The sequence below is a fragment of the Oncorhynchus mykiss genome, chromosome 7, assembly GCF_013265735.2.
Source record: "Oncorhynchus mykiss isolate Arlee chromosome 7, USDA_OmykA_1.1, whole genome shotgun sequence".
Classification (NCBI taxonomy): domain Eukaryota; kingdom Metazoa; phylum Chordata; class Actinopteri; order Salmoniformes; family Salmonidae; genus Oncorhynchus; species Oncorhynchus mykiss.
The window spans coordinates 15,246,996-15,274,983 of record NC_048571.1 but is presented as its reverse complement, the minus strand read 5'-3'; the positions used below and the strand labels follow the sequence as shown (position 1 = coordinate 15,274,983).

At 48.1% G+C, this 27,988-nt stretch overlaps 1 protein-coding gene across 12 annotated transcripts in view; it reads left to right on the top strand.

Annotated features, from left to right (window-relative positions):
- Window positions 1-27,988, top strand: part of LOC110527385 (TRAF2 and NCK-interacting protein kinase) — a 54,873-nt gene that overhangs the window by 17,982 nt on the left and 8,903 nt on the right. Inside the window, exons 3-23 of one of the 12 annotated variants that reach the window (XM_036982682.1) lie at window positions 7,599-7,655; window positions 7,761-7,886; window positions 8,805-8,915; window positions 9,829-9,919; window positions 10,130-10,260; window positions 11,359-11,413; window positions 11,492-11,570; window positions 11,655-11,830; window positions 12,249-12,315; window positions 12,404-12,602; window positions 12,683-12,799; window positions 13,062-13,148; window positions 13,836-13,904; window positions 13,992-14,123; window positions 14,350-15,504; window positions 19,646-19,813; window positions 20,046-20,329; window positions 20,544-20,638; window positions 22,382-22,482; window positions 22,639-22,662; window positions 27,732-27,809. In XM_036982682.1, the coding sequence (XP_036838577.1) occupies window positions 7,599-7,655; window positions 7,761-7,886; window positions 8,805-8,915; window positions 9,829-9,919; window positions 10,130-10,260; window positions 11,359-11,413; window positions 11,492-11,570; window positions 11,655-11,830; window positions 12,249-12,315; window positions 12,404-12,602; window positions 12,683-12,799; window positions 13,062-13,148; window positions 13,836-13,904; window positions 13,992-14,123; window positions 14,350-15,504; window positions 19,646-19,813; window positions 20,046-20,329; window positions 20,544-20,638; window positions 22,382-22,482; window positions 22,639-22,662; window positions 27,732-27,809 (3,402 nt within the window). The remainder of the gene's footprint in view (window positions 1-7,598; window positions 7,656-7,760; window positions 7,887-8,804; window positions 8,916-9,828; window positions 9,920-10,129; window positions 10,261-11,358; window positions 11,414-11,491; window positions 11,571-11,654; window positions 11,831-12,248; window positions 12,316-12,403; window positions 12,603-12,682; window positions 12,800-13,061; window positions 13,149-13,835; window positions 13,905-13,991; window positions 14,124-14,349; window positions 15,505-19,645; window positions 19,814-20,045; window positions 20,330-20,543; window positions 20,639-22,381; window positions 22,483-22,638; window positions 22,663-27,731; window positions 27,810-27,988) is intronic. The other 11 variants (XM_036982687.1, XM_036982683.1, XM_036982690.1 and 8 more) reach the window with 11 other exon arrangements.

Here is a 27,988-nt window from a genome sequence, read left to right as displayed (position 1 = left end):
TCTCCTTTCCTTAGCCTCGTCTCCTTAGCCTCCTCTCCTTAGCCTCCTCTCCTTAACCTCCGCTCCCCTCTCCTTTCCTTAGCCTCCTCTCCTTAGCCACCTCTCCTTAGCCTCCTCTCCCTAACCTCCGCTCCCTTCTCCTTTCCTTAGCCTCCTCTCCTTAGTCTCCTCTCCGCTCCTCTCTCCTTTCCTTAGCCTCCTCTCATTAGCCTCCGCTCCCCTCTTCTTTCCTTAGCCTCCTCTCCTTAGCCTCCTCTCCTTAACCTCCGTTCCCCTCTCCTCTCATTAGCCGCCTCCTCATTAGCCTCCTCTCATTAGCCTCCTCTCCTTAGCCTCCTCTCATTAGCCTCCTCTCATTAGCCTCCTCTTATTAGCCTGCGCTCCCCTCTTCTTTCCTCAGCCTCCTCTCCTTAGCCTCCTCTCCTTAGCCTCTGCTCCTCTCTCCTTTCCTTAGCCTCCTCTCATTAGCCTCTGCTCCCCTCTCCTTTCCTTAGCCTCCTCTCCTTAGCCTCCTCTCCTTAACCTCCGCTCCCCTCTCCTTTCCTTAGCCTCCTCTACCTAACCTCCGCTCCCTTCTCCTTTCCTCAGCTTCCTCTCCTTAGCCCCCTCTCCTTATCCTCCGCTCCCTTCTCCTTTCCTTAGCCTCCTCTCAGTAGCCTCCTCTCTTTATTCTCCGCTCCCCTCTCCTTTCCTTAGCCTCCTCTCCTTAGCCTTCTCTCCTCTCCTCTCCTTAGCCTTCTCTCATCTTCTCTCTGTAGCCTTCTCTCCTTTCCTTAGCCTCCTCTCCTTAGCCTCTCCTCTCCTCTCCTTAGCCTCCTCTCCTCTCCTCAGCCTCCTCTCCTCTCCTTATCCTTCTCTCCTCTTCTTATCCTTCTCTCCTCTTCTCTCCTTAGCCTCCTCTCCTCTCCTCAGCCTTCTCTCCTCTCGGTAGCCTTCTCTCCTCTCCTTAGCCTTCTCTCCCCTCTGTAGCCTTCTCTTCTCTCCTCTCCTCTCCTTAGCCTCCTCTCCTCTCCTTAGCCTCCTCTCCTCTCCTCAGCCTCCTCTCCTCTCCTTAGCCTTCTCTCCTCTTCTCTCCTTAGCCTCCAGTCCTCTCCTTAGCCTTCTCTCCTCTCGGTAGCCTTCTATCCTCTCCTTAGCCTCCTCTCCTTAGCCTTCTCTCCCCTCTGTAGCCTTCTCTCCTCTCCTCTCCTTAGCCTTCTCTCCTCTCCTCTCTGTAGCCTTCTCTCCTCTCCTCTCTGTAGCCTTATCTCCTCTCCTCTCTGTAGCCTTCTCTCCTCTCTGTATCCTTCTCTCCTCTCTGTATCCTTCTCTTCTCTCCTCTCTGTATCCTCCTCTTCTCTCCTCTCTGTATCCTTCTCCTCTCTGTATCCTTGTCTTCTCTCCTCTCTGTATCCTTCTCTTCTCCTCTGTGTATCCTTCTCTTCTCTCTCTCTCTCTCTCTCTCTCTCTCTCTCTCTCTCTCTCACTCTTTCTCTGTAAATCTCCTCGGTTGTTCATTTGACCTCCGGAACTGCTAGAGTGAAACACTGATTTGCTGAACCTGGCTCTCCAGCTTACACTGCGGTGTGTGTGTGTGTGTGTTTACGTGTGCATATTTGTGGACGTACTGTATATACAGTACTATACACCGCCTGTGTAGCTCCAGAGCACGGGCCTGGATTATGCTTCTCTGCCTGCTGCTCTGTCCGCTCAGGGCTCACCATGGCTGGGTTGGGCTGCTAGGATAATCCCAGGCTTCAGGCCCAGAGGTACAGTTGAAGTCGTAAGTTTACATACACTTTAGCCAAATACATTTAAACTCAGTTTTTCACAATTATTGACATTTTAATCCTAGTAAAACATCCCTGTTTTAGGTCAGTTAGGACACCACTTTATTTTAAGAATGTGAAATGTCAGGATAATAGCAGAGATAATGATTTATTTCAGCTTTTATTTCTTTCATCACATTCCCAGTTGGTCAGAAGTTTACATACACTCAATTAGTATTTGATAGTGTTGCCTTTAAATTGTTTAACTTTGGTCAAACGTTTCGGGTAGCCTTCCACAAGCTTCCCACAATAAGTTGGGTGAATTTTTAAAAATACTTTCTAAAATCCACCTTTCTAAAAACAAGTCTCTCACCGTTGCCGCCTGCTATAGACCACCCTCTGCCCCCAGCTGTGCTCTGGACACCATATGTGAACTGATTGCCCCCCATCTATCTTCAGAGCTCGTGCTGCTAGGCGACCTAAACTGGAACATGCTTAACACCCCAGCCATCCTACAATCTAAACTTGATGCCCTCAATCTCACACAAATTATCAATGAACCTACCAGGTACCTCCCCAAAGCCTTAAACACGGGCACCCTCATAGATATCATCCTAACCAACTTCCCCTCTAAATACACCTCTGCTGTCTTCAACCAAGATCTCAGCGATCACTGCCTCATTGCCTGCATCCGTAATGGGTCAGCGGTCAAACGACCTCCTCTCATCACTGTAAAACGCTCCCTGAAACACTTCAGCGAGCAGGCCTTTCTAATCGACCTGGCCGGGGTATCCTGGAAGGATATTGACCTCATCCCGTCAGTAGAGGATGCCTGGATATTTTTTAAAAATGCCTTCCTAACCATCTTAAATAAACATGCCCCATTCAAGAAATGTAGAACCAGGAACAGATATAGCCCTTGGTTCTCCCCAGACCTGACTGCCCTTAATCAACACAAAAACGTCCTATGGCGTTCTGCATTAGCATCGAACAGCCCCCGTGATATGCAGCTGTTCAGGGAAGCTAGAAACCATTATACACAGGCAGTTAGAAAAGCCAAGGCTAGCTTTTTCAAGCAGAAATTTGCTTCTTGCAACACTAACTCAAAAAAGTTCTGGGACACTGTAAAGTCCATGGAGAATAAGAACACCTCCTCCCAGCTGCCCACTGCACTGAAGATAGGAAACACTGTCACCACTGATAAATCCACCATAATTGAAAATTTCAATAAGCATTTTTCTACTGCTGGCCATGCTTTCCACCTGGCTACTCCTACCCCTGTCAACAGCACTGCACCCCCAACAGCAACTCGCCCAAGCCTTCCCCATTTCTCCTTCTCCCAAATCCATTCAGCTGATGTTCTGAAAGAGCTGCAAAATCTGGACCCCTACAAATCAGCCGGGCTAGACAATCTGGACCCTTTCTTTCTAAAATTATCTGCCGAAATTGTTGCCACCCCTATTACTAGCCTGTTCAACCTCTCTTTCGTGTCGTCTGAGATTCCCAAAGATTGGAAAGCAGCTGCGGTCATCCCCCTCTTCAAAGGGGGGGACACTCTTGACCCAAACTGCTACAGACCTATATCTATCCTACCATGCCTTTCTAAGGTCTTCGAAAGCCAAGTCAACAAACAGATTACCGACCATTTTGAATCTCACCATACCTTCTCTGCTATGCAATCTGGTTTCAGAGCTGGTCATGGGTGCACCTCAGCCACGCTCAAGGTCCTAAACGATATCTTAACCGCCATCGATAAGAAACATTACTGTGCAGCCGTATTCATTGATCTGGCCAAGGCTTTCGACTCTGTCAATCACCACATCCTCATCGGCAGACTCAACAGCCTTGGTTTCTCAAATGATTGCCTCGCCTGGTTCACCAACTACTTCTCTGATAGAGTTCAGTGTGTCAAATCTGAGGGTCTGTTGTCCGGACCTCTGGCAGTCTCTATGGGGGTGCCACAGGGTTCAATTCTTGGACCGACTCTCTTCTCTGTATACATCAATGAGGTCGCTCTTGCTGCTGGTGAGTCTCTGATCCACCTCTACGCAGACGACACCATTCTGTATACTTCCGGCCCTTCTTTGGACACTGTGTTAACAACCCTCCAGGCAAGCTTCAATGCCATACAACTCTCCTTCCGTGGCCTCCAACTGCTCTTAAATACAAGTAAAACTAAATGCATGCTCTTCAACCGATCACTACCTGCACCTACCCGCCTGTCCAACATCACTACTCTGGACGGCTCTGACTTAGAATACGTGGACAACTACAAATACTTAGGTGTCTGGTTAGACTGTAAACTCTCCTTCCAGACCCATATCAAACATCTCCAATCCAAAGTTAAATCTAGAATTGGCTTCCTATTTCGCAACAAAGCATCCTTCACTCATGCTGCCAAACATACCCTTGTAAAACTGACCATCCTACCAATCCTCGACTTTGGCGATGTAATTTACAAAATAGCCTCCAATACCCTACTCAACAAACTGGATGCAGTCTATCACAGTGCAATCCGTTTTGTCACCAAAGCCCCATACACTACCCACCATTGCGACCTGTACGCTCTCGTTGGCTGGCCCTCGCTTCATACTCGTCGCCAAACCCACTGGCTCCATGTCATCTACAAGACCCTGCTAGGTAAAGTCCCCCCTTATCTCAGCTCGCTGGTCACCATAGCATCTCCCACCTGTAGCACACGCTCCAGCAGGTATATCTCTCTAGTCACCCCCAAAACCAATTCTTTCTTTGGCCGCCTCTCTTTCCAGTTCTCTGCTGCCAATGACTGGAACGAACTACAAAAATCTCTGAAACTGGAAACACTTATCTCCCTCACTAGCTTTAAGCACCAACTGTCAGAGCAGCTCACAGATTACTGCACCTGTACATAGCCCACATATAATTTAGCCCTATCAACTACCTCTTTCCCATCTGTATTTAATTTATTTATTTATTTTGCTCCTTTGCACCCCATTATTTTTATTTCTACTTTGCACATTTCTTCCATTGCAAAACTACCATTCCAGTGTTTTACTTGCTATATTGTATTTACCTTGCCACCAAGGCCTTTTTTTGCCTTTACCTCCCTTCTCACCTCATTTGCTCACATTGTATATAGACTTGTTTATACTTTATTATTGACTGTATGTTTGTTTTACTCCATGTGTAACTCTGTGTTGTTGTATCTGTCGAACTGCTTTGCTTTATCTTGGCCAGGTCGCAATTGTAAATGAGAACTTGTTCTCAACTTGCCTACCTGGTTAAATAAAGGTAAAATAAATAAATAAATAAAATAAAAATTTTAGCCCATTCCTCCTGACAGAGCTGGTGTAACTCAGTCAGGTTTGTAGGTCTCCTTGCTCCACATGCTTTTTCAGTTCTGCTCACACATTTTCTACCGGATTGAGGTCAGGGCTTTGTGATGGCCACTCCAATACCTTGACTTTGTTGTCCTTAAGCTATTTTGACAACTTTTGTATGCTTAGGGTCATTGTCCATTTGGAAGACCCATTTTGCGACCAAGCTTTAACTTCCTGACTGATGTCTTGAGATGCTGCTTCAATATATCCACATAATTTTCCATCCTAAGGATGCCATCAATTTTGTGAAGTGCACCAGTCCCTCCTGCAGCAAAGCTGTGGAGGGGAGGATGTGTGGGTTCTATGAGGAGGATGGGGGGCTTGGTGTGTGTAGCTGTGGAGGGGAGGATGTGTGGGTTCTATGAGGAGGATGGGGGGCTTGGTGTGTGTAGCTGTGGAGGGGAGGAAGTGTGGGTTCTATGAGGAGGATGGGGGGCTTGGTGTGTGTAGCTGTGGAGGGGGGATGTTCACATTTGGAATGTGCCAGATGTGTCAACCTTCGATTTTACATCGGGATGTAGAAAGGAGAGTGGTGTGTGTGTGTCTGTGTGGCACAATATGCAAACAGTATGCATTTCTTAGACTGGGTAGTCAGTGCGGGAGGGAGGGAGGGAGGGAGGGAGGGAGGGAGGGAGAAAGTTGTTTCTTTTTATCGTTCCCTCCTCTGGGGAAGGTTGCTGTGGTCATGGAAATGGGGAAAAATAGCCTCCAACCTTCAGTCATTCTGTCCATCCCATCACCCACTTACCCCCTCACCCCTAGCAGGACAATGCTCACTTCTTCTCCTCTCCTTGTGTGTGTGTTGGCCACTGTACGTTGGACAGCCAGGTCTGTTGCTAGGCTACGGACAGGAAGTGTCCTGCATAGTAAATGTGTCTGAGGGGATCTGTGTAATGGAGTTGGCAGTGGACGCACACACACACACACAAACCCACACACACAAGCAATTGCGCACACACTCGTCAGCTGGTTGGGGCTATGAGGCTTCAGACAGCAGATCTAGGTCAGGAAGGCATGCGAGAATAACGAATTAACGAATGAAAAAAGGAACAACGCTTTACATTCCGAATGAGTCGGCTTAGGGAAGAGAAGGGCTTTCCTTGCTATGAGAGCTGACACACACACACCCCACCAACGTGTGTGTGTGTGTGTGTGTGTGTGTGTGTGTGTGTGTGTGGACTTTGAGGTCCATAGACTGCTTTATTCTGGGAGTAATTCTGTTGTTTTTTTCAAACAAAGAGACTTTTGTAGTTGTGGAATTGGGACTGATCCTAAAAGAAAAATATGTCTCCAAGAACATGTGTGTAAGTGTGTGTGTGCGTGGTGAAACATATGGACTCTACTGTAGCCTGTATGTGTCGGAGTGGTAGCTCTTTGGCCTGTGGCTAGTCGTTACTTAATTCCCCACATCCTCCCCTTCCCTCATCCCCTCTTCTCTTCATTAATGTCTCTTCTATTCTGATTCTGTTCTTTATTCTCTCCTAGAACTAGGCTCATTCAAGTATGAACATTTCTCCCTCGCCTGTTTCCTGCTGCTATTCTCGTTAATGATCAACATTAGTAGAAAACTCCACCCTAAAACAATCATTAGTTTCATTAGTCCTTTTATTATTTTTTCCCTTTAGTCCTCTTGACGTAGTCACAAAATGTTTTGCTTGTCAGCGTTTGTCACGTTTTCAAGATATGAAACCTTCAAAATAGAAGAAGTCATCCCTGTGTGACGCGTCTTGCATCATTTAATGCATCATGTGCATTTTGAAAGTTGACATATCTTGAAAACAGGATTTCTGACAGAGCAACACTTTTTGAGACCATGTCAACAATGGACTAATGACACAAATACCTAAAGATGGTTTCTGGGTGGAGCTTTCCTTTAAGAGTCGGTCCTCAACTAATGACACAAATACCTAAAGATGGTTTCTGGGTGGAGCTTTCCTTTAAGAGTCGGTCCTCAACTAATGACACAAATACCTAAAGATGGTTTCTGGGTGGAGCTTTCCTTTAAGAGTCGGTCCTCAACTAATGACACAAATACCTAAAGATCGTTTCTGGGTGGAGCTTTCCTTTAAGAGTCGGTCCTCAACTAATGACACAAATACCTAAAGATGGTTTCTGGGTGGAGCTTTCCTTTAAGAGTCGGTCCTCAACTAATGACACAAATACCTAAAGATCGTTTCTGGGTGGAGCTTTCCTTTAAGAGTCGGTCCTCAACTAATGACACAAATACCTAAAGATGGTTTCTGGGTGGAGCTTTCCTTTAAGAGTCGGTCCTCAACTAATGATCTTCTATCTGTCTCAGGGTCGTCACATCAAGACAGGGCAACTAATGATCTTCTATCTGTCTCAGGGTCGTCATGTCAAGACAGGGCAACTAATGATTTTCTATCTGTCTCAGGGTCGTCATGTCAAGACAGGGCAACTAATGATCTTCTATCAGTCTCAGGGTCGTCATGTCAAGACAGGGCAACTAATGATCTTCTATCTGTCTCAGGGTCGTCATGTCAAGACAGGGCAACTTGCGGCCATCAAGGTCATGGATGTCACCGGGGTAAGTGACACACATACATAATTATACACACACACACACACACACATTCTAAGGTGCATATGTGTGTGTGTGTGTGAGCATCGTTGTAATGTGTGTGTGTTCCAGGATGAGGAAGAGGAGATTAAAGGGGAGATCAACATGTTGAAGAAGTACAGCCACCATCGGAACATTGCCACCTACTACGGTGCCTTCGTCAAGAAGAACCCTCCTGGCATCGACGACCAGCTATGGGTGTGTGTGTGTGTGTGTATGTGTGTGTGTGTGTGTGTTTGCATCCATGTGCGCCTGCATGCGTATGTGCACAGGTGTGTGTGGTAACCCTTTTCTCTGTCTATCTGTCTCTCTCTCTCGGTCTCTCTGTCTGTCTCTCTCTCTGTCTCTCTCTCTCTGTCTGTCTCTCTCTCTGTCTGTCTCTCTCTCTGTCTGTCTCTCTCTCTCTGCCTCTCTCTCTGCCTCTCTCTCTGTCTCTCTCTCTGTCTCTCTCTCTGTCTCTCTCTCTCTCTGTCTCTCTCTCTCTCTGTCTCTCTCTCTATCTCTCTCTCTGTCTCTCTCTCTGTCTCTCTCTCTGTCTCTCTCTCTCTCTCTCTCTGTCTCTCTCTCTCTCTGTCTCTCTCTGTCTCTCTGTGTCTCTCTCTGTCTCTCTCTGTCTCTCTGTGTCTCTCTCTGTCTCTCTGTGTCTCTCTGTCTCTCTCTCTCGGTCTCTCTCTCTCTCGGTCTCTCTCTGTCTCTCTCTCTCTCTGTCCCTCTCTGTCCCTCTCTGTCTCTCGGTCTCTCTCTGTCTCTGTCTCTGTCTCTCTCTCTCTCGGTCTCTCTCTGTCTCTCTCTCTCTCTCGGTCTCTCTCTGTCTCTGTCTCTGTCTCTCTCTGTCTCTCTCTCTCTCGGTCTCTCTCTGTCTCTGTCTCTGTCTCTCTCTCTCTCGGTCTCTCTCTGTCTCTCTCTCTCTCTCGGTCTCTCTCTGTCTCTGTCTCTATCTCTCTCTCTGTCTCTCTCTGTCTCTCTCTGTCTCTCTCTCTCTGTCTCTTTCTCTCTGTCTCTCTGTCTCTCTGTCTCTCTCTGTCTCTCTGTCTCTCTGTCTCTCTGTCTCTCTCTGTCTCTCTCTGTCTCTCTCTGTCTCTCTCTGTCTCTCCCTGTCTCTCCCTGTCTCTGTAGTTGGTGATGGAGTTCTGTGGGGCGGGCTCAATAACAGATCTGATTAAGAACACCAAGGGGAACTCACTGAAGGAGGAGTGGACTGCCTACATCTGCAGAGAGATCCTCAGGGTAAGTATTGCTAAAGATTTAGTGCTGAGAGATTAACCAACATTTCGGTTATTTTGAGTTTTTTCAACAACTAGTTGACTAACATCAGTTCAGTTATTGAAATGACATTTCTAGGTATCTCTACCTGAATTACATGATCTAAGTGATTGTAGTTGGTAAAATGTAGCCTGTAGCTCTATAGAGATGAGACTTGGAATGAAATAATATTTTATTTAAGTAAAGTCAATAAATTATGGTTAGTAAGTGAAAAGCATAGTGCATTTACTGCATTTAATGTAAAAATAAATCATTGAAATCAAAAACCGTGATAATTTTAAAAAACTCTACCTCAAAAAGCACATCGCTCAGCACTACTACAATTATACTATTACAGTAGTGAAGTACGTTTAATACTACATCATATTTCTACTGGTATACTACTATAGAACAATACAACCAACAAATTCAGAGTGATCTGAAATTACCAATCATATCTCTCTCTTCATCCCATTCTCTGTCTCTCTCTCTCTCTCTCTCTCTCTCTCTCTCTCTCTCTCTCTCTCTCTCTCCCTACCTCTCTCTCTCTCTCTCTCTCTCTCTCTCTCTCTCTCCTCTCTCTCTTTACCTCTCTCTCTCTACCTCTCTCTCTCTACCTCTCTCTCTCTACCTCTCTCTCTACCTCTTTCTCTACCTGTCTCCTCTCTCTTTCTCTACCTCTCTTTCTCTACCTCTCTTTCTCTACCTCTCCTTCTCTACCTCTCTCTCCTACTCTCTCTACCTCTCTTTCTCTACCTCTCTCTCTACCTCTCTCTACCTCTCTTTCTCTACCTTTCTCTACCTCTCATCCTGTAACTCTCCACCTCTCTCTCCACCTCTCTCTCCACCTCTCTCTCCACCTCTCTCTCTACCTCTCTCTCTACCTCTCTCTCTCCAGGGTCTAACCCATCTCCACCAGCACAAGGTCATCCACAGAGACATCAAGGGTCAGAACGTCCTGCTGACGGAGAACGCAGAGGTCAAACTGGGTGAGACAAACAGACTGACACAAAGGCATTTGTTGGTTTTAATAATAAAATATGTATTTTTGAAGACAAATTCCATTGTCCTACCCAGAATTGCTGAATATGTCACCTTCTTCAGTTTCCACATTGATCATGCACCAGACAGATAGGTCAAATAATTGACTGACTGAGTGAGTGAGTAATTGATTGATATGTTGATTGGTCTCTGGTCAGTGGACTTTGGTGTGAGCGCCCAGCTGGACCGGACGGTGGGGAAGAGGAACACCTTCATCGGGACTCCCTATTGGATGGCTCCTGAGGTCATAGCCTGCGACGAGAACCCTGAGGCCACCTACGACTTTAAGGTACCCAGAATACTCTGCTTCACACATTGTGTTTTGTCCCTTCATGTATTTATTTCCTCCTGACTCAGTGCTCTCACTTGTCCTCTCTCTCTCTCTCTCTCTCTCTCCCTCGCTCTCTCTCTCTCCCTCTCTCGCTCTCTGTGTCCCTCCCTCTCTCTCTCTCTCTCTCCCTCTCTCTCTCTCTGTGTCCCTCCCTCTCTCTCTCTCTCTCCCTCTCTCTACTCTCTCTCTGTGTCCCTCTCTCTCTCTCTCTCTCTCTCTCTCTCTCTCTCTGTGTGTGCCTCGCTCTCTCTCTCTCTCTCTCTCTCTCCCTCTCTCTCTGTGTCTCTCCTCTCTCTCTGTGTCTCTCCCTCTCTCTCTGTGTCCCTCCCTCTCTCTCTGTGTCCCTCCCTCCCTCTACTCTCTCTCTGTGTCCCTCCCTCTCTCTCTCTCTCTCTCTCTCTCTCTCTCTCTCTGTCTGTGTCCCTCCCTCTCTCTCTCTATCTCTCTCTCTCTGTGTCCCTCCCTCTCTCTCCTCTCTCTCTGTGTCCCTCTCTCTCTCTCTCCCTCTCCCTCTCTCTCTGTGTCTCTCCGTGTCCCTCCCTCTCTCTACTCTCTCTCTGTGTCCCTCCCCCTCTCTCTCTCTCTCTCTCTCTCTCTCTCTCTCTCTCTCTCTCTCTCTGTGTGTCTCTCTCTCTCTCTCTCTCTCTCTCTCTCTCCCTCTCTCTCTGTGTCTCTCCCTCTCTCTGTGTCTCTCCCTCTCTCTCTGTGTCTCTCTCTCTCTCTCTGTGTCTCTCCCTCTCTCTCTGTGTCCCTCCCTCTCTCTACTCTGTGTCTCTCTCTCTCTCTCTCTCTCTCTCTCTCTCTCTCTCTCTCTCTCTCTCTCTCTCTCTCTCTCTCTCTCTCTCTCTCTCTCTCTCTCTCTCTCTCTCTCTCTCTCTCTCTCTCTCTCTCTCTCTCTCTCTCTCTCTCTCTGTCTGTGTCCCTCCCTCTCTCTCTCTCTCTCTCTCTCTCTCTCTGTCTGTGTCCCTCCCTCTCTCTCTCTCTCTCTCTCTATCTCTCTCCCCCTCCTCTCTCTCTGTGTCCCTCTCTCTCTCTCTCTCTCTCTCTCTCTCTTAGAGTGACCTGTGGTCTCTGGGTATAACAGCTATAGAAATGGCAGAAGGAGCCCCTCGTAAGTATGGACACACACACACAGACACACACACACACACACACACACTGGTATTAACTATTTTCTGTCCGTCTGCAGCGTTGTGTGACATGCACCCAATGAGAGCCCTCTTCCTGATCCCACGAAACCCCGCCCCCAGACTCAAGTCCAAGAAGTGGTGAGTCTGCATCACACACACACACACTAATATCCTGATTATTACGAAGAAAAAATTAAAAATAATAATAATAATAACTTTCAGGTCTAAGAAGTTCCAGTCCTTCATTGAGAGTTGCTTGGTGAAGAGTCATGGTCAGAGACCCAGCACAGAGCAGCTGTTGAAGCACCCCTTCATCAGAGAGCTGCCCAACGAACGACAGATCCGCATCCAACTGAAGGACCACATCGACAGAACCAAGAAGAAACGTGGAGAGAGGGGTGAGACAGATATCAGTAGTCTGGAACACAAATAGAGTATGATGCTCACTTCTCCTGAGAGATCTGATGTGTTAGGTCACTTCTCCTCCTGAGAGATCTCATGTGTTAGGCCACTTCTCCTCCTGGGAGATCTGATGTGTTAGGTCACTTCTCCTCCTGAGAGATCTGATGTGTTAGGTCACTTCTCCTCCTGAGAGATCTGATGTGTTAGGTCACTTCTCCTCCTGGGAGATCTGATGTGTTAGGTCACTTCTCCCCCTGAGAGATCTGATGTGTTAGGTCACTTCTCCTCCTGAGAGATCTGATGTGTTAGGACACTTCTACTCCTGAGAGATCTGATGTGTTAGGTCACTTCTCCTCCTGGGAGATCTGATGTGTTAGCCCACTATAACCGACTGGTGTGTGTGTTCTTCTGCAGATGAGACAGAATATGAGTACAGCGGGAGTGAAGAGGAGGAAGAGGAGCGAGACGTGGGGGAGCCAAGGTAACACAGACACACACACACACAACAAACACAGTCTCTCATTGGTCCAATTTCCACTGACACACTCTTCTGGCTGGTCCTTCCCCAGCTCAATCATTAACATCCCTGGTGAGTCGACGTTAAGGCGGGACTTCCTGCGTCTGCAGCTGGCCAATAAGGAACGCTCTGAGGCTCTGAGGCGCCAGCAGTTGGAACAACAGCAGAACGAGGAACACAAGCGCCTCCTACTGGCCGAACGACAGAAACGCATAGAGGAGCAGAAAGAGCAGAGGAGGAGACTGGAGGAGGTAGGACACACTCATACATACACACACACACACCCACGCACACACACACACATGTTTACCTCTCTTTTTCTGTCCAACAGCAACAGTGCAGGGAGCGTGAGTTGAGGAAGCAGCAGGAGAGAGAACAGAGGAGGCGCTATGAGGAGATGGAACAACTACGGAGAGATGAGGAGAGGAGGCACGCGGAGAGAGAACAGGTACACACTTTGACTTCCTCCTGAAGTCCTCTTGTTCTCTCTCTTCCTGCTGCTACGGTGTATAGGAGTATATCTCTCTTGTTCTCTCTGTTTCCTGTTCTCTCCTTCCCTCCAGGCTGCATTAGGAGTACATCTCTGTCTGACTCTCTCTTTCTGTTTCCTGTTCTCTCCTTCCCTCCATGCTGCATTAGGAGTACATCTCTGTCTGACTCTCTCTTTCTGTTTCCTGTTCTCTCCTTCCCTCCATGCTGCGTTGTGATAGGAGTATATCCGTAGACAGCTGGAGGAGGAACAGAGACAGTTAGAGATCCTACAGCAACAGCTTCTACAGGAGCAGGCTCTACTGCTGGTAACACTGTTACCCCTGCATGTCTATGTATATATACCCCTGACCTCTCACCCCTGACCCCTCAATAACTTCTACAGGAGCATGACCATTGTATACCTTGCATGTGTACATCTACCTACCCCCCTCCTCTGAAGTCTGACCCCTCAACCCTGTGAAACTACAGCTACAGAGCCTGGGATGTAGACCTGTACTTTGTCCCTGTGTCCAGTGTTTGTTGTTCCTCGTTCCTCTCTGCAAGTCCTTACCCTGCAAGGAACCCCCCTCCCCAGCCCCATCAAATCACATCACATTTTATTTGTCACATGCGCCGAATACGACAGGTGTAGACCTTACCGTGAAAAGCTTACTTACAAGCCCTTAAAACCAACAATGCAGTTCAAGAAATAGAGTTAAGAAAATATTTGCTAAATAAACTAAAGTAAAAAATGTAGTAAAAAGTAACACCGAGCCGGTGTGCAGGTTAGTCCAGGTAATTTGTACATGGATCATGGAACGTCCCTGTGAGCCCTGTCCTGTATGGATCCTATTGGTCAACCTGTCCTGTGTGGAGTGATGCTATTGGTCATGTGTGTCATGTGTCTCTGTTGCTTGGCTCTGTGCTGTCATGATAGTGATTTGGTTAAGATCGGATAATAACAGCCTTCCATGTGTGTGTGTGTGTGTGTGTGTGTGTGTGTGTGTCCATAGGAGTATAAGCGTAAGCAGATTGAGGAACAACATCAAGCCGAGAGACTACAGAGACAGTTACAACAGGAGGTAACACTTGGCTCTTATGATGATGTCATATAACAATGGTGTTGAATAATTGAAGAGATGGTCAACTGTTGCCTATTTGTTTTGTAGAGAGCCTACCTGGTGTCTCTACAACAGCAGCAACAACAACAAAACCAAGATGGCCGACCAGGCGAGAAGAAACCTCTGTATCACTATAAAGACTCAGCTAGTCCTACTGACAAACCTGCATGGGCTAAAGAGGTACACACACAGACTCTGGAGAAACTCTGGTCTCTGGATAACATTCATAACTGAAGATCATGAGTACAGTCTCAGTCTAACTACAACATTGTCTGTGTAGTGGTGCATACAGCGTGGATCGGAACAAGATATTGTGTTCTTCTGTTACAGTTCTCGTGTGTGTGTGTGTGTGTGTGTGTGTGTGTGTGTGTGTGCTTGTTTAACTTCTGCCCCACCTTGTCTACAGGTCTTGAAGCAGCAGCCACACCCCCAGATCATCTCACCCCGCCCTTTCCTCAGACAAAGTCACTCCTTCAACCAACCTTCATCCCCCATTCCCTCCCACGCCAACCTCCCTCGCCGAGCCCCCTCCGACCCCACCCCTCCCCCTCACATCCGTATCTCCCTGGAGACCAGGGATCTAGTAGATCCTGTTCTGAAACAGGAGATCAGCCAGCAGGTTAGAGAGATGAGAGCTCAGAAAGCCGATCAGAGGGTGGTCAGACAGAAAGAAAGAGGACGCAATACCGGAGCCAACCACCAGGGGGTACCACACAACAAGGGGAGGCCAAAAGGGCCTAGCGAAGCCGGTCAGAAGGCTGGTCAGCAAGACCGAGGACGCAGTCCCAGACCTAAACACCCAGGGCCACAACACAACCCCAACCAGGGGCTAAAGCATAATGGGAAGGGGCAACAGGCTGGCTTTAACCGAGGCCCCAGCCCTAACCCCAAACCCAACCAAGCCCCAAAAGAGAGCCCCATCTCTAATCCCCAAGCCCCTAAACAAGAGGCCCTCAATGGGCCAGCCTGGGCACCCAGCTCCAGCCCCAACCAGGGACATAACCTGGGGGTGAAAGACCAGGGGCAGATATGGGTCAGTGGCCGTAGTGGCAGCTCCATCTCCCCCTGTCGTAGAATAGACATAGAAGTAAATGACATAGATGTAGAAATAGACTCCTCTTCCTCCTCTCATTCTAATTCTTCTTTCCTCTACCCCTCTCCTGATCATGATCTTAGAGGCAGCTCTCTGTTTCCCTGTCGTATACTAGATGTAGAAATAGATGAACTAGATATAGAAATGGAGGAACTAGAAAAGAGGGAGTTGGATTGTTGGAGGTATAGAGAGGAGGAGAGGGAAAGGGGTAGAGAGGGAGGTGTGGGGGGTTTGAGGATGGCTTCCAGCCATGAGAGTCTGTTGGGATCCTATGGGGGTCATACGAATTCTGACCTCTACCCCCGACCCCTAACCCCTGACCTCTCAGCCTCTGCACCGGCAGGCCGGCTACGCCCTTTCCTGTCCTCCAATCAAAATCACTTCCTGGCTCCTGAATCCTCCAAGCAGAGTCCGTTCCTCCAAGTCCCCGGCTGGGCACCTCCCCCTCTGAACAGAGTGAAGTCAGAGGTCAGTGATGATGATGAGGTCACGACCTCTAACCTGGACCTGACTTCCTCTGCTCCAGCTAACATGCTCAGATCACACCTGGCCCAGGCCATGCCCATTAGATCCAAGCTATCATCCCTCTCTCAGTCCTCCCTCTCTTTCTCCCCCCTTCGTTCTCCTGGTAAGAGCTCAGGTCCTCTGAAACAGTTAGTTTTAGCCTTAAATTGGATGGGCCTCTCGCCCCGAGGGTCACCTAGAACCTCACCCCAAACCTCAGCCGGAATCTCCCCCTCACACTCCCGACCTGAGTCCCCATGTCATCTCTCCCTCAATTCCCCTCCAGCTCCATTCTACCACTCCCAGTATCTCACACCCTGCTCCTCCCCCTACCTCACCCCTTTGTGTTCTCCTGACCCATCTCCCGGTGGCTCCCCCTTCGGCTCCCAGTCCCAGCTCACTATCAGACCACTAGCTGCTAGCCACTAGCCACACAGACAGACAGACAGACAGACAGACAGACGGACAGACGGACAGACGGACAGACGGACAGACAGACGGACAGACGGACGGACGGACGGACGGACTGACAGATAGACGGATAGATAGACGGATAGATAGACGGATAGATAGATAGACACACAGACAGACAGATAGATAGACACACAGACAGACAGATAGATAGACACACAGACAGACAGATAGATAGACACACAGACAGACAGATAGATAGACACACAGACAGACAGATAGATAGACACACAGACAGACAGATAGATAGATAGATGGATAGATAGACAGATAAATAGACACACAGACAGACAGACAGATAGATAGACACACAGACAGACAGATAGATAGACACACAGACAGACAGATAGATAGACACACCGACAGACAGATAGATAGACACACAGACAGACATAGATAGATAGACAGACAGACACACAGATAGATAGACAGACAGACACAGACACACACACACACGGACACACACACAGACTGACAGACTGACAGACTGACAGACTGACAGACTGACAGACATATATTCTTTATTATATTTGTAGATAAATCAAAATATTATACATTTCTATATTTTATACTATTTTGTACTACAACATTGTTTCAACTTCATAAAGCTCAGTTGGTTCATCCTTACCCACCTACCTCCGAAAGTCCCCAATCCAATCAAAACAAATATCTAGAAGAACCAGCCCCCCAGACTCCTTCTCTGTCAGGGTGCCTCCCCCCCAACCGCCCCTCCTTCTGGAGGTTGATGATGTCACAGCAAGGACTCCATACGTGTCACATCCTGTTTACGGTCAGTTAGCCAATTGCAGTTCAGCTTGGTGATGGGTGCTGGCCAATCAGGTCTCAGCCGGGTGAATGCCAATCAGGTCTCAGCTTGGTGCTGGGTGGAGGCCAATCAGGACTCTCTTTAGTGCTGGCCAATCGGTGGTGGACTATATTTTCTCTGGGATCACAGACCAACATGGATTCTCAACATTTCAGATTATCTTTTCTGCTAGAATGATACCTTCCAACTCCGCCTCTCCTCCATCCCCCTCTCCGCCTCTCCTCCATCCTCCTCTCCTCCATCCCCCTCTCCGCCTCTCCTCCATTCTCCTCTCCTCCATCCCCCTCTCCTCCATCCCCCTCTCCACCTCTCCTCCATCCCCCTCTCCTCCATCCCCCTTTCCGCCTCTCCTCCATCCCCCTCTCTGCCTCTCCTCCATCCCCCTCTCTGCCTCTCCTCCATCCCCCTCTCTGCCTCTCCTCCCTCCCCCTCTCTGCCTCTCCTCCATCGCCCTCTCCTCCTCTCCTCCATCCCCCTCTCCTCCATCCTCCTCCTCTCCTCCATCCCCCTTTCCTCCATCCCCCTCTCCTCCTCTCCTCCATCCCCCTCTCACCCTCTCCTCCATCCTCCTCTCCTCCATCCCCCTCTCCGCCTCTCCTCCATCCCCCTCTCCTCGATCCCCCTCTCCTCCATCCCCCTCTCCTCCATCCCCCTCTCCACCTCTCCTCGATCCCCCTCTCCTCCATCCCCCTTTCCACCTCTCCTCCATCCCCCTCTCTGCCTCTCCCCCCTCCCCCTCTCCGCCTCTCCTCCTCTCCTCCATCCCCCTCTCCTCCATCCCGCTCTCCTCCTCTCCTCCATCCCCCTCTCCTCCATCCTCCTCCTCTCCTCCATCCCCCTTTCCTCCATCCCCCTCTCCTCCATCCCCCTCTCACCCTCTCCTCCATCCCCCTCTCCTCCATCCTCCATCCCCCTCTCCGCGTCTCCTCCATCCCCATCTCCCCCTCTCCTCCATCCCCCTCTCCTCCTCTCCTCCATCCTCCTCTCCTCTATCCCCCTTTCCTCCATCCGCCTCTACTCCTCTCCTCCATCCCCCTCTCCTCCATCCCCCTCTCACCCTCTCCTCCATCCCCCTCTCCTCCTCTCCTCCATCCTCCTCTCCTCTAACCCCTCTCCTCCATCCCCATCTCCCTCTCCTCCTCTCCTCCATCCCCCTCTCCGCGTCTCCTCCATCCCCCTCTCCCCCACTCCTCATCCCCCTCTCCTCCTCTCCCCCATCCTCCTCTCCTCTATCCCCCTCTCCTCCATCCCCATCCCCCTCTCCTCCATCCCCCTCTCCGCCTCTCCTCCATCCCCCTCTCCGCCTCTCCTCCATCCCCCTCTCCGCCTCTCCTCCATCCCCCTCTCCTCCTCTCCTCCATCCCCCTCTCCTCCTCTCCTCCGTCCTCCTCTCCTCCATTCTCCTCTCCACCGTCCCCCTCTCCTTCATCTCCCTCTCCTCCTCTCCTCCATCCCCCTCTCCGCCTCTCCTCCATCCCCCTCTCCTCCTCTCCTCCGTCCTCCTCTCCTCCATCCCCCTCTCCTCCTCTCCTCCGTCCTCCTCTCCTCCATTCTCCTCTCCACCGTCCCCCTCTCCTTCATCCCCCTCTCCTCCATCCCCCTCTCCTCCTCTCCTCCATCCCCCTCTCCTCCTCTCCTCCGTCCTCCTCTCCTCCATCCCCCTCTCCTCATCCCCCTCTCCTTATCTCCTCCATCCCCCTCTCCTCCATCCCCCTCTTCTCCTCCAACTCGGCCTCTCCTCCATCCCCCTCTCCTCCTCTCCCCATCCTCTTCTCCTCCATCCCCCCTCCTCCATCCCCCTCTCCACCTCTCCTCCATCCCCCTCTCGTCCTCTCCTCCATCCCCCTCTCCTCCTCTCCTCCTCTCCTCCTCTCCTCCATCCCCCTCATCCCCCTCTCCTCCATCCCCCTCTCCACCTCTCCTCCATCCCCCTCTCCTCCTCTCCTCCTCTCCTCCATCCCCCTCTCCTCCTCTCCTCCATCCCCCTCTCCGCCTCTCCTCCATCCCCCTCTCTGCCTCTCCTCCATCCCCCTCTCCTCCTCTCCTCCATCCCCCTCTCCTCCATCCCCCTCTCCTCCATCCCCCTCTTCTCCTCCAACTCGGCCTCTCCTCCATCCCCCTCTCCTCCTCCTCCTCTCCTCCTCTCCTCCATCCCCCTCTCCTCCATCCACCTTTCCTCCTCTCCTCCATCCCCCTCTCCACCTCTCCTCCATCCCCCTCTCCTCCTCTCCTCCAACTCCGCTCTCTCCCTATCATCCCCTCACTCTCTCCCTATCATCCCCTCACTCTCTCCCTATCATCCCCGCTCTCTCTCCCTATCATCCCCGCTCGCTCTCTCTATCATCCCCGCTCGCTCTCTCTATCATCCCCGCTCGCTCTCTCTATCATCCCCGCGCTCTCTCTCTATCATCCCCGCTCGCTCTCTCTCTATCATCCCCGCTCGCTCTCTCTCTATCATCCCCGCTCGCTCTCTCTATCATCCCCGCTCGCTCTCTCTATCATCCCCGCTCGCTCTCTCTATCATCCCCGCTCGCTCTCTCGCTATCATCCCCGCTCGCTCTCTCTCTATCATCCCCGCTCGCTCTCTCTCTATTATCCCCGCTCGCTCTCTCTCTATCATCCCCGCGCTCTCTCCATCTCTCAGTTACAGCTTGTAGAGGAGGACCAGTTGATTCTAACCATTAATTGCATGATTGATTGCTCGGATCAACATGCAATGATGAACCTGCCTCAGAACACTGTAGACAACACCGTATTAACCTGTTGGTAATGTCCAGGTAGTCTAATAATCATGATGATGTGTGTCAGGTGGAGGAGCGGTCCAAGCTGAACAGACAGAGTTCTCCAGCGCTGCAGCATAAGGCCGTCTCCAGCCGGGTCTCTGAGGCCTCCCTGCCTCCTCGCTCCGAGTCCTTCAGCACTGCAGGGATGCAGCCGGCCCGCACCCCACCAACACACCGCCCAGTTGAACCACAGGTGTGTGTCTGTCCCTTCTGTCGTCTGTCTGTCTCTCTGTGTGTGCGTGTCTGTGTGTGTTGACATTTACAAATATACAATATACACACAACCTGTAATTGTATTTGATATTGCATACTACTATGCTGTAGCCTATACTACAGTCAACAAGCAGTATGTCTGTCTGATGGAATAGGAAAATGAGAACGGACATTCCCATAATTCAGTGTTTTATCTCATTCTCTCTCTCTAGATGGCCCACCTGATTCCAGTGAAGACCATGACAGGCTCTCAGTCTCTGCAGGAGAGCAGAGGGGGAGAGGCAGGAGGGATGGGGAGGAGAGGGGAGGAGGGGGGAGGCATGCCCCCCCGCCAGAACTCTGACCCCACCTCTGACTCGAACCCCGCCCCTCCACCTCGTACCACTAGCCGGGAGGACGATGAGCTTCCCCCTAAGGTCCCTCAGAGAACCACCTCCATCTCCCCAGCACTGATGAGGAAAAACTCCCCCAACGCACAGGGACTCATACGAGACAGGTGTGTGTGTGTCAGGGTCGGGCTCAATTCCATTTCAATTCCAGTTAATTCAGGAAGTGCACTGAAATTGCTTTTCACTTCAATGCTTTTCAATGAGGAATTGGAATTAGGTTTACTTCATTTACTGAAATGAAATGGCATTGACCCCAACCCTGGTGTGTGTGTACTGTATATGTAATTACAGTGTGTATTAACAGTGTGTGTGTTCTTTCAGTCATCCAGACCTGAGAGCTTCAGAGTTGTGTCTCGATACTGCTCTACAGAGGTCCTCTCACTCCTCCTCCTCATCCTCACCTTCATCACAGAGAGGTACACACACACACACACACACACACACATACATATACAGTGCCTTGCGAAAGTATTCGGCCCCCTTGAACTTTGCGACCTTTTGTCACATTTCAGGCTTCAAACATAAAGATATAAAACTGTATTTTTTTGTGAAGAATCAACAACAAGTGGGACACAATCATGAAGTGGAACTATTATTGGATATTTCAAACTTTTTTAACAAATCAAAAACTGAAAAATTGGGCGTGCAAAATTATTCAGCCCCCTTTAGTTAATACTTTGTAGCGCCACCTTTTGCTGCGATTACAGCTGTAAGACGCTTGGGTTTTGTCTCTATCAGTTTTGCACATTGAGAGACTGAAAATTTTTCCCATTCCTCCTTGCAAAACAGCTCGAGCTCAGTGAGGTTGGATGGAGAGCATTTGTGAACAGCAGTTTTCAGTTCTTTCCACAGATTCTCGATTGGATTCAGGTCTGGACTTTGACTTGGCCATTCTAACAACTGGATATGTTTATTTTTTAACCATTCCATTGTAGATTTTGCTTTATGTTTTGGATCATTGTCTTGTTGGAAGACAAATCTCCGTCCCAGTCTCAGGTCTTTTGCAGACTCCATCAGGTTTTCTTCCAGAATGGTCCTGTATTTGGCTCCATCCATCTTCCCATCAATTTTAACCATCTTCCCTGTCCCTGCTGAAGAAAAGCAGGCCCAAACCATGATGCTGCCACCACCATGTTTGACAGTGGGGATGGTGTGTTCAGCTGTGTTGCTTTTACGCCAAACATAACGTTTTGCATTGTTGCCAAAAAGTTCAGTTTTGGTTTCATCTGACCAGAGCACCTTCTTCCACATGTTTGGTGTGTCTCCCAAGTGGCTTGTGGCAAACTTTAAACGACACTTTTTATGGATATCTTTAAGAAATGGCTTTCTTCATGCCACTCTTCCATAAAGGCCAGATTTGTGCAATATACGACTGATTGTTGTCCTATGGACAGAGTCTCCCACCTCAGCTGTAGATCTCTGCAGTTCATCCAGAGTGATCATGGGCCTCTTGGCTGCATCTCTGATCAGTCTTCTCCTTGTATGAGCTGAAAGTTTAGAGGGACGGCCAGGTCTTGGTAGATTTGCAGTGGTCTGATACTCCTTCCATTTCAATATTATCGCTTGCACAGTGCTCCTTGGGATGTTTAAAGCTTGGGAAATCTTTTTGTATCCAAATCCGGCTTTAAACTTCTTCACAACAGTATCTCGGACCTGGCTGGTGTGTTCCTTGTTCTTCATGATGCTCTCTGCACTTTTAACGGACCTCTGAGACTATCACAGTGCAGGTGCATTTATACGGAGACTTGATTACACACAGGTGGATTGTATTTATCATCATTAGTCATTTAGGTCAACATTGGATCATTCAGAGATCCTCACTGAACTTCTGGAGAGAGTTTGCTGCACTGAAAGTAAAGGGGCTGAATAATTTTGCACGGCCAATTTTTCAGTTTTTGATTTGTTAAAAAAGTTTGAAATATCCAATAAATGTCGTTCCACTTCATGATTGTGTCCCACTTGTTGTTGATTCTTCACAAAAAAATACAGTTTTATATATTTATGTTTGAAGCCTGAAATGTGGCAAAAGGTCGCAAAGTTCAAGGGGGCCGAATACTTTCGCAAGGCACTGTATATATATGTGACTGATGAGTACATGTATTTGTCTGTTGATACTCTTTGTGAATATTGATGCTGACTCCTCCCTTATGCTGTGATAGGTCCACCAGTCCAGGAGACCTCCCCCCCAGCAGAAGCCACTCAGGAGGTCAGGATCAGACCGGAGGAGGGGCGAGACTCAGGCAGACCCAGCAGACCTGCCGTGAGTGACACACACTCACACGCAAACACACACCTCAATTCTTTCTGGGAGTCAGGCTTTCTCCACTTCTGCTGCTTATGTTTCTCTTTTCCTCCCTCTCTTTCTCCTTCCTTCTCTCCTCCTCAATCTCTTCTGCTGTTCATCCCCTTCTATCAGAGCTATAAGAAAGCCATAGATGAGGTTAGTGACTTCTCCCCTTTATATATATATATCTATCTATCTATCTCTCTCTCTCTCTCTCTCTCTCTCTCTCTCTCTCTCTCTCTCTCTCTCTCTCTCTCTCTCTCTCTCTCTCTCTCTCTCTCTCTCTCTCTCTCTCTCTCTCTCTCTCTCTCTCTCTCTCTCTCTCTCTCTCTCTCTCTCTCTCTCTCTCTCTCTCTCTCTCTCTCTCTCTCTCTCTCTCTCTCTCTCTCTCTCTCTCTCTCTCTGTCTCTCTGTGTAATCTGAGGGAAATATGTATCTCTAATATGGTCATACATTGGGCAGGAGGTTAGGAAGTGCAGCTCAGTTTCCACCTCATTTTGTGGGCAGTGAGCACATAGCCTGTCTTCTCTTGAGAGCCATGTCTGCCTACGGCGGCCTTTCTCAATAGCAAGGCTATGCTCACTGAGTCTGTACATAGTCAAAGCTTTCCTTAATTTTGGGTCAGTCACAGTGGTCAGGTATTCTGCCGCTGTGTACTCTCTGTTTAGGGCCAAATAGCATTCTAGTTTGCTCTGTTTTTTTGTTAATTCTTTCCAATGTGTCAAGTAATTATCTTTTTGTTTTCTCATGATTTGGTTGGGTCTAATTGTGCTGTTGTCCTGGGGCTCTGTAGGGTGTGTTTGTGTTTGTGAACAGAGCCCCAGGACCAGCTTGCTTAGGGGACTCTTCTCCAGGTTCATCTCTCTGTAGGTGATGGCTTTGTTATGGAAGGTTTGTGAATGACTTCCTTTTAGGTGGTTGTAGAATTTGACGGCTCTTTTCTGGATTTTGATAATTAGTGGGTATCGACCTAATTCTGCTCTGCATGCATTATTTGGTGTTCTACGTTGTACACGGAGGATATTTTTGCAGAATTCTGCGTGCAGAGTCTCAATTTGGTGTTTGTCCCATTTTGTGAAGTCTTGGTTGGTGAGCGGACCCCAGACCTCACAACCATAAAGGGCAATGGGCTCTATGACTGATTCAAGTATTTTTAGCCAAATCCTAATTGGTATGTTGAAATTTATGTTTATTTTGATGGCATAGAATGCCCTTCTTGCCTTGTCTCTCAGATCGTTCACAGCTTTGTGGAAGTTACCTGTGGTATGTATAGTTTTTTGTGTGCTCTAGGGCAACAGTGTCTAGATGGAATTTGTATTTGTGGTCCTGGTGACTGGACCTTTTTTGGAACACCATTATTTTGGTCTTACTGAGATTTACTGTCAGGGCCCAGGTCTGACAGAATCTGTGCATAAGATCTAGGTGCTGCTGTAGGCCCTCCTTGGTTGGTGACAGAAGCACCAGATCATCGGCAAACAGCAGACATTTGACTTCGGATTCTAGCAGGGTGAGGCCGGGTGCTGCAGACTTTTCTAGTGCCCGCGCCAATTCGTTGATATATATGTTGAAGAGGGTGGGGCTTAAGCTGCATCCCTGTCTAACCCCACGACCCTGTGTGAAGAAATGTGTGTGTTTTTTGCCAATTTTAACCTCACACTTGTTGTTTGTGTACATGGATTTTATAATGTCGTATGTTTTACCCCCAACACCACTTTCCTTCAGTTTGTATAGCAGACCCTCATGCCAGATTGAGTTTGAGAAGATTGAGAAGACTTTGCCTTTGTTTTGGTTTGTTTGGTTGTCAATTAGGGTGTGCAGGGTGAATACATGGTCTGTTGTACGGTAATTTGGTAAAAAGCCAATTTGACATTTGCTCAGTACATTGTTTTCATTGAGGAAATGTACGAGTCTGCTGTTAATAATAATGCAGAGGATTTTCCCAAGGTTACTGTTGACACATATTCCACGGTAGTTATTGGGGTCAAATTTGTCTCCACTTTTTTGGATTGGGGTGATCAGTCCTTGGTTCCAAATATTGGGGAAGATGCCAGAGCTAAGTATGATGTTAAAGAGTTTTAGTATAGCCAATTGGAATTTGTTGTCTGTATATTTGATCATTTCATTGAGGATACCATCAACACCACAGGCCTTTTTGGGTTGGAGGGTTTTTATTTTGTCCTGTAACTCATTCAATGTAATTGGAGAATCCAGTGGGTTCTGGTAGTCTTTAATAGTTGATTCTAAGATCTGTATTTGATCATGTATATGTTTTTGTTCTTTATTCTTTGTTATAGAGCCAAAAAGATTGGAGAAGTGGTTTACCCATACATCTCCATTTTTGATAGATAATTCTTCGTGTTGTTGTTTGTTTAGTGTTTTCCAATTTTCCCAGAAGTGGTTAGAGTCTATGGATTCTTCAATTGCATTGAGCTGATTTCTGACATGCTGTTCCTTCTTTTTCCGTAGTGTATTTCTGTATTGTTTTAGTGATTCACCATAGTGAAGGCGTAGACTCAGGTTTTCCGGGTCTCTATGTTTTTGGTTGGACAGGTTTCTCAATTTCTTTCTTAGATTTTTGCATTCTTCATCAAACCATTTGTCATTATTGTTAATTTTTTTCGGTTTTCTATTTGAGATTTTTAGATTTGATAGGGAAGCTGAGAGGTCAAATATACTGCTAAGATTTTCTACTGCCAAGTTTACACCTTCACTATTACAGCGGAACGTTTTACCCAGGAAATTGTCTAAAAGGGATTGAATTTGTTGTTGCCTAATTGTTTTTTGGTAGGTTTCCAAACTGCATTCCTTCCATCTATAGCATTTTTTAATGTTACTCAGTTCCTTTGGCTTTGATGCCTCATGAATGATTATTGCTCTGTTTAAGTAGACTGTGATTTTGCTGTGGTCTGATAGGGGTGTCAGTGGGCTGACTGTGAACGCTCTGAGAGACTCTGGGTTGAGGTCAGTGATAAAGTAGTCTACAGTACTACTGCCAAGAGATGAGCTATAGGTGTACCTACCATAGGAGTCCCCTCGAAGTTGTGACCCGTTTTTGTTGGTTATGTTGTCATAGTTGTGCCTAGGGGGGCATATGTGGGAGGGAATGCTGTCACCTCCAGGCAGGTGTTTGTCCCCCTGTGTGCTGAGGGTGTCAGGTTCTTGTCCGGTTCTGGCATTTAGGTCGCCACAGACTAGTACATGTCCCTGGGCCTGGAAATGATTGATTTCCCCCTCCAGGATGGAGAAGCTGTCTTCATTAAAATATGGGGATTCTAGTGGGGGGATATAGGTAGCACACAGGAGGACATTTTTCTCTGTTAGGATAATTTCCTTTTGAATTTCTAGCCAAATGTAAAATGTTCCTGTTTTGATTAATTTAATGGAGTGAGTTAGGTCTGCTCTATACCAAATTAGCATACCCCCTGAGTCCCTTCCCTGTTTCACACCTGGTAGTTTGGTGGATGGGACTACCAGCTCTCTGTAACCTAGAGGGCAACCAGTGGGTCCGTCTCCTCTATACCAGGTTTCTTGCAGGATGACAATGTCTGTATTACCGATTTCTTTGGTGAAGTCTGGGTTTCTGCTCTTTAGGCCAAAGGCAGATGACCTCAGGCCTTGGATATTCCAGGATAATATAGTGAAGGCTTTTTGTTCCATAGAGTGTCCAATGTTGTTGGTCGTGGTTTGCCCTCAGGCCAGTAAGTGTGAGCAGAGCCTTCTCTCTCTCTCTCTCTCTCTCTCTCTCTCTCTTTCTCTCTCTCTTTCTCTCTTTCTCTCTCTCTTTCTCTCTCTCTTTCTCTCTCTCTTTCTCTCTCTCTTTCTCTCTCTCTTTCTCTTTCTTTCTTTCTTTCTTTCTTTCTTTCTTTCTTTCTTTCTTTCTTTAGTGGGATGTGTGTAAGCTCAACTTAACTTTGAAGGTCTGACCAGACTTTTGGAATTCTGAAGTATGTTTGTGAATTGAAGTGTCAGGGAGCTGAAAGCATCTAGCCTAGTGGTTAGAGTGTTGGGCCAGTAACCGAAAGGTTGCTGGATTGAATCCCTGAGCTGACAAGGTACAAATCTGCCGTTCTGCCCCTGAACAAGGCAATTAACCCACTGTTCCCCGGTAAACTGTCATTGTAGATAAGAATTTGTTCTTAACTGACTTGCCTAGTTAAATACACACAAAAAATATATCTTTCTCTTCATTACTCTGTGCACATTGGTTATTTTAGTAGGAACTGGTGTGTGTGGTTTAGGAAGAGCTTGTGGAGGTCCACCCTGTCTGTATGAATTGGTTTGGTCCAGTTGGGGGGAATGGGGCTGTGGGACTGGGCCATCTGGTAGCATGGGGGTGTTTGCTAGATGGATGCAGACATGGATGTACCCCCTTTATTTTTTAGAAGATTGTTTTTTGATTTATTGGTTTATAACATCTTTGTTTTAGCTGGTCTTTCACTAGGACATCTTTCTCCAGAGTTCACAAATGTTTATTTGACGTGAAGTCATTGATGCTGATAGTTGATCTCGTTCTGTCCTTCTCTCAGTTCCCCCTTTGTCTCTGTTAATTGGACTCTCCCAACCCTCTTGACTGTTAGAGAATATTCACATTTGTATTTACTTTCTCTTTTTTTTCTCTCCCTCTCTCTCTGTCGCGCTCTCTCTGTCGCGCTCTCTCTGTCGCGCTCTCTCTGTCGCGCTCTCTCTGTCACTCTCTCTCTCTCATTCTCTCTCTCTCTCTCTGTCGCTCTCTCTCTCTCTCTCTGTCGCGCTCTCTCTGTCGCTCTCTCTCTCTCTGTCGCTCTCTCTCTCTCTGTCGCTCTCTCTCTCTCTGTCGCTCTCTCTCTCTCTGTCGCTCTCTCACTCTGTCGCGCTCTCACTCTGTCGCGCTCTCACTCTGTCGCTCTCTCACTCTGTCGCTCTCTCTGTGTCGCTCTCTCTGTCTCTCTCTCTCTGTCGCTCTCTCTCTCTCTGTCGCTCTCTCTCTCTCTGTCGCTCGCTCTCTCTGTCGCTCTCTCTCTCTCTCTCTCTCTGTCGCTCTCTCTGTCGCTCTCTCTTCTCTCTCTCTCTCTGTCGCTCTCTCTCTCTCTGTCGCTCTCTCTCTCTCTCTCTCTCTCTCTCTCTCTCTCTCTCTCTCTCTCTCTCTCTCTCTCTCTCTCTCTCTCTCTCTCTCTCTCTCTCTCTCTCTCTCTCTCTCTCTCTCTCTCTCTCTCTCTCTCTCTCTCTCTCTGTCTCTCTCTCTTTAGGACCTAAGTGCGCTGGCTAAGGAGCTGAGAGATTTGAGGGTAGAGGAGGGCAGTAGACCTCCAGTGAAGGTGAGAAAGGTAATGTTTGACAAAGCATATCCACTTTCAGACAGTATACCTTCATAGTGTACACTTTCAGACAGTATACCTTCATAGTGTACACTTTCAGACAGTATACCTTCATAGTGTACACTTTCAGACTGTATACCTTCATAGTGTACACTTTCAGACAGTATACCTTCATAGTGTACACTTTC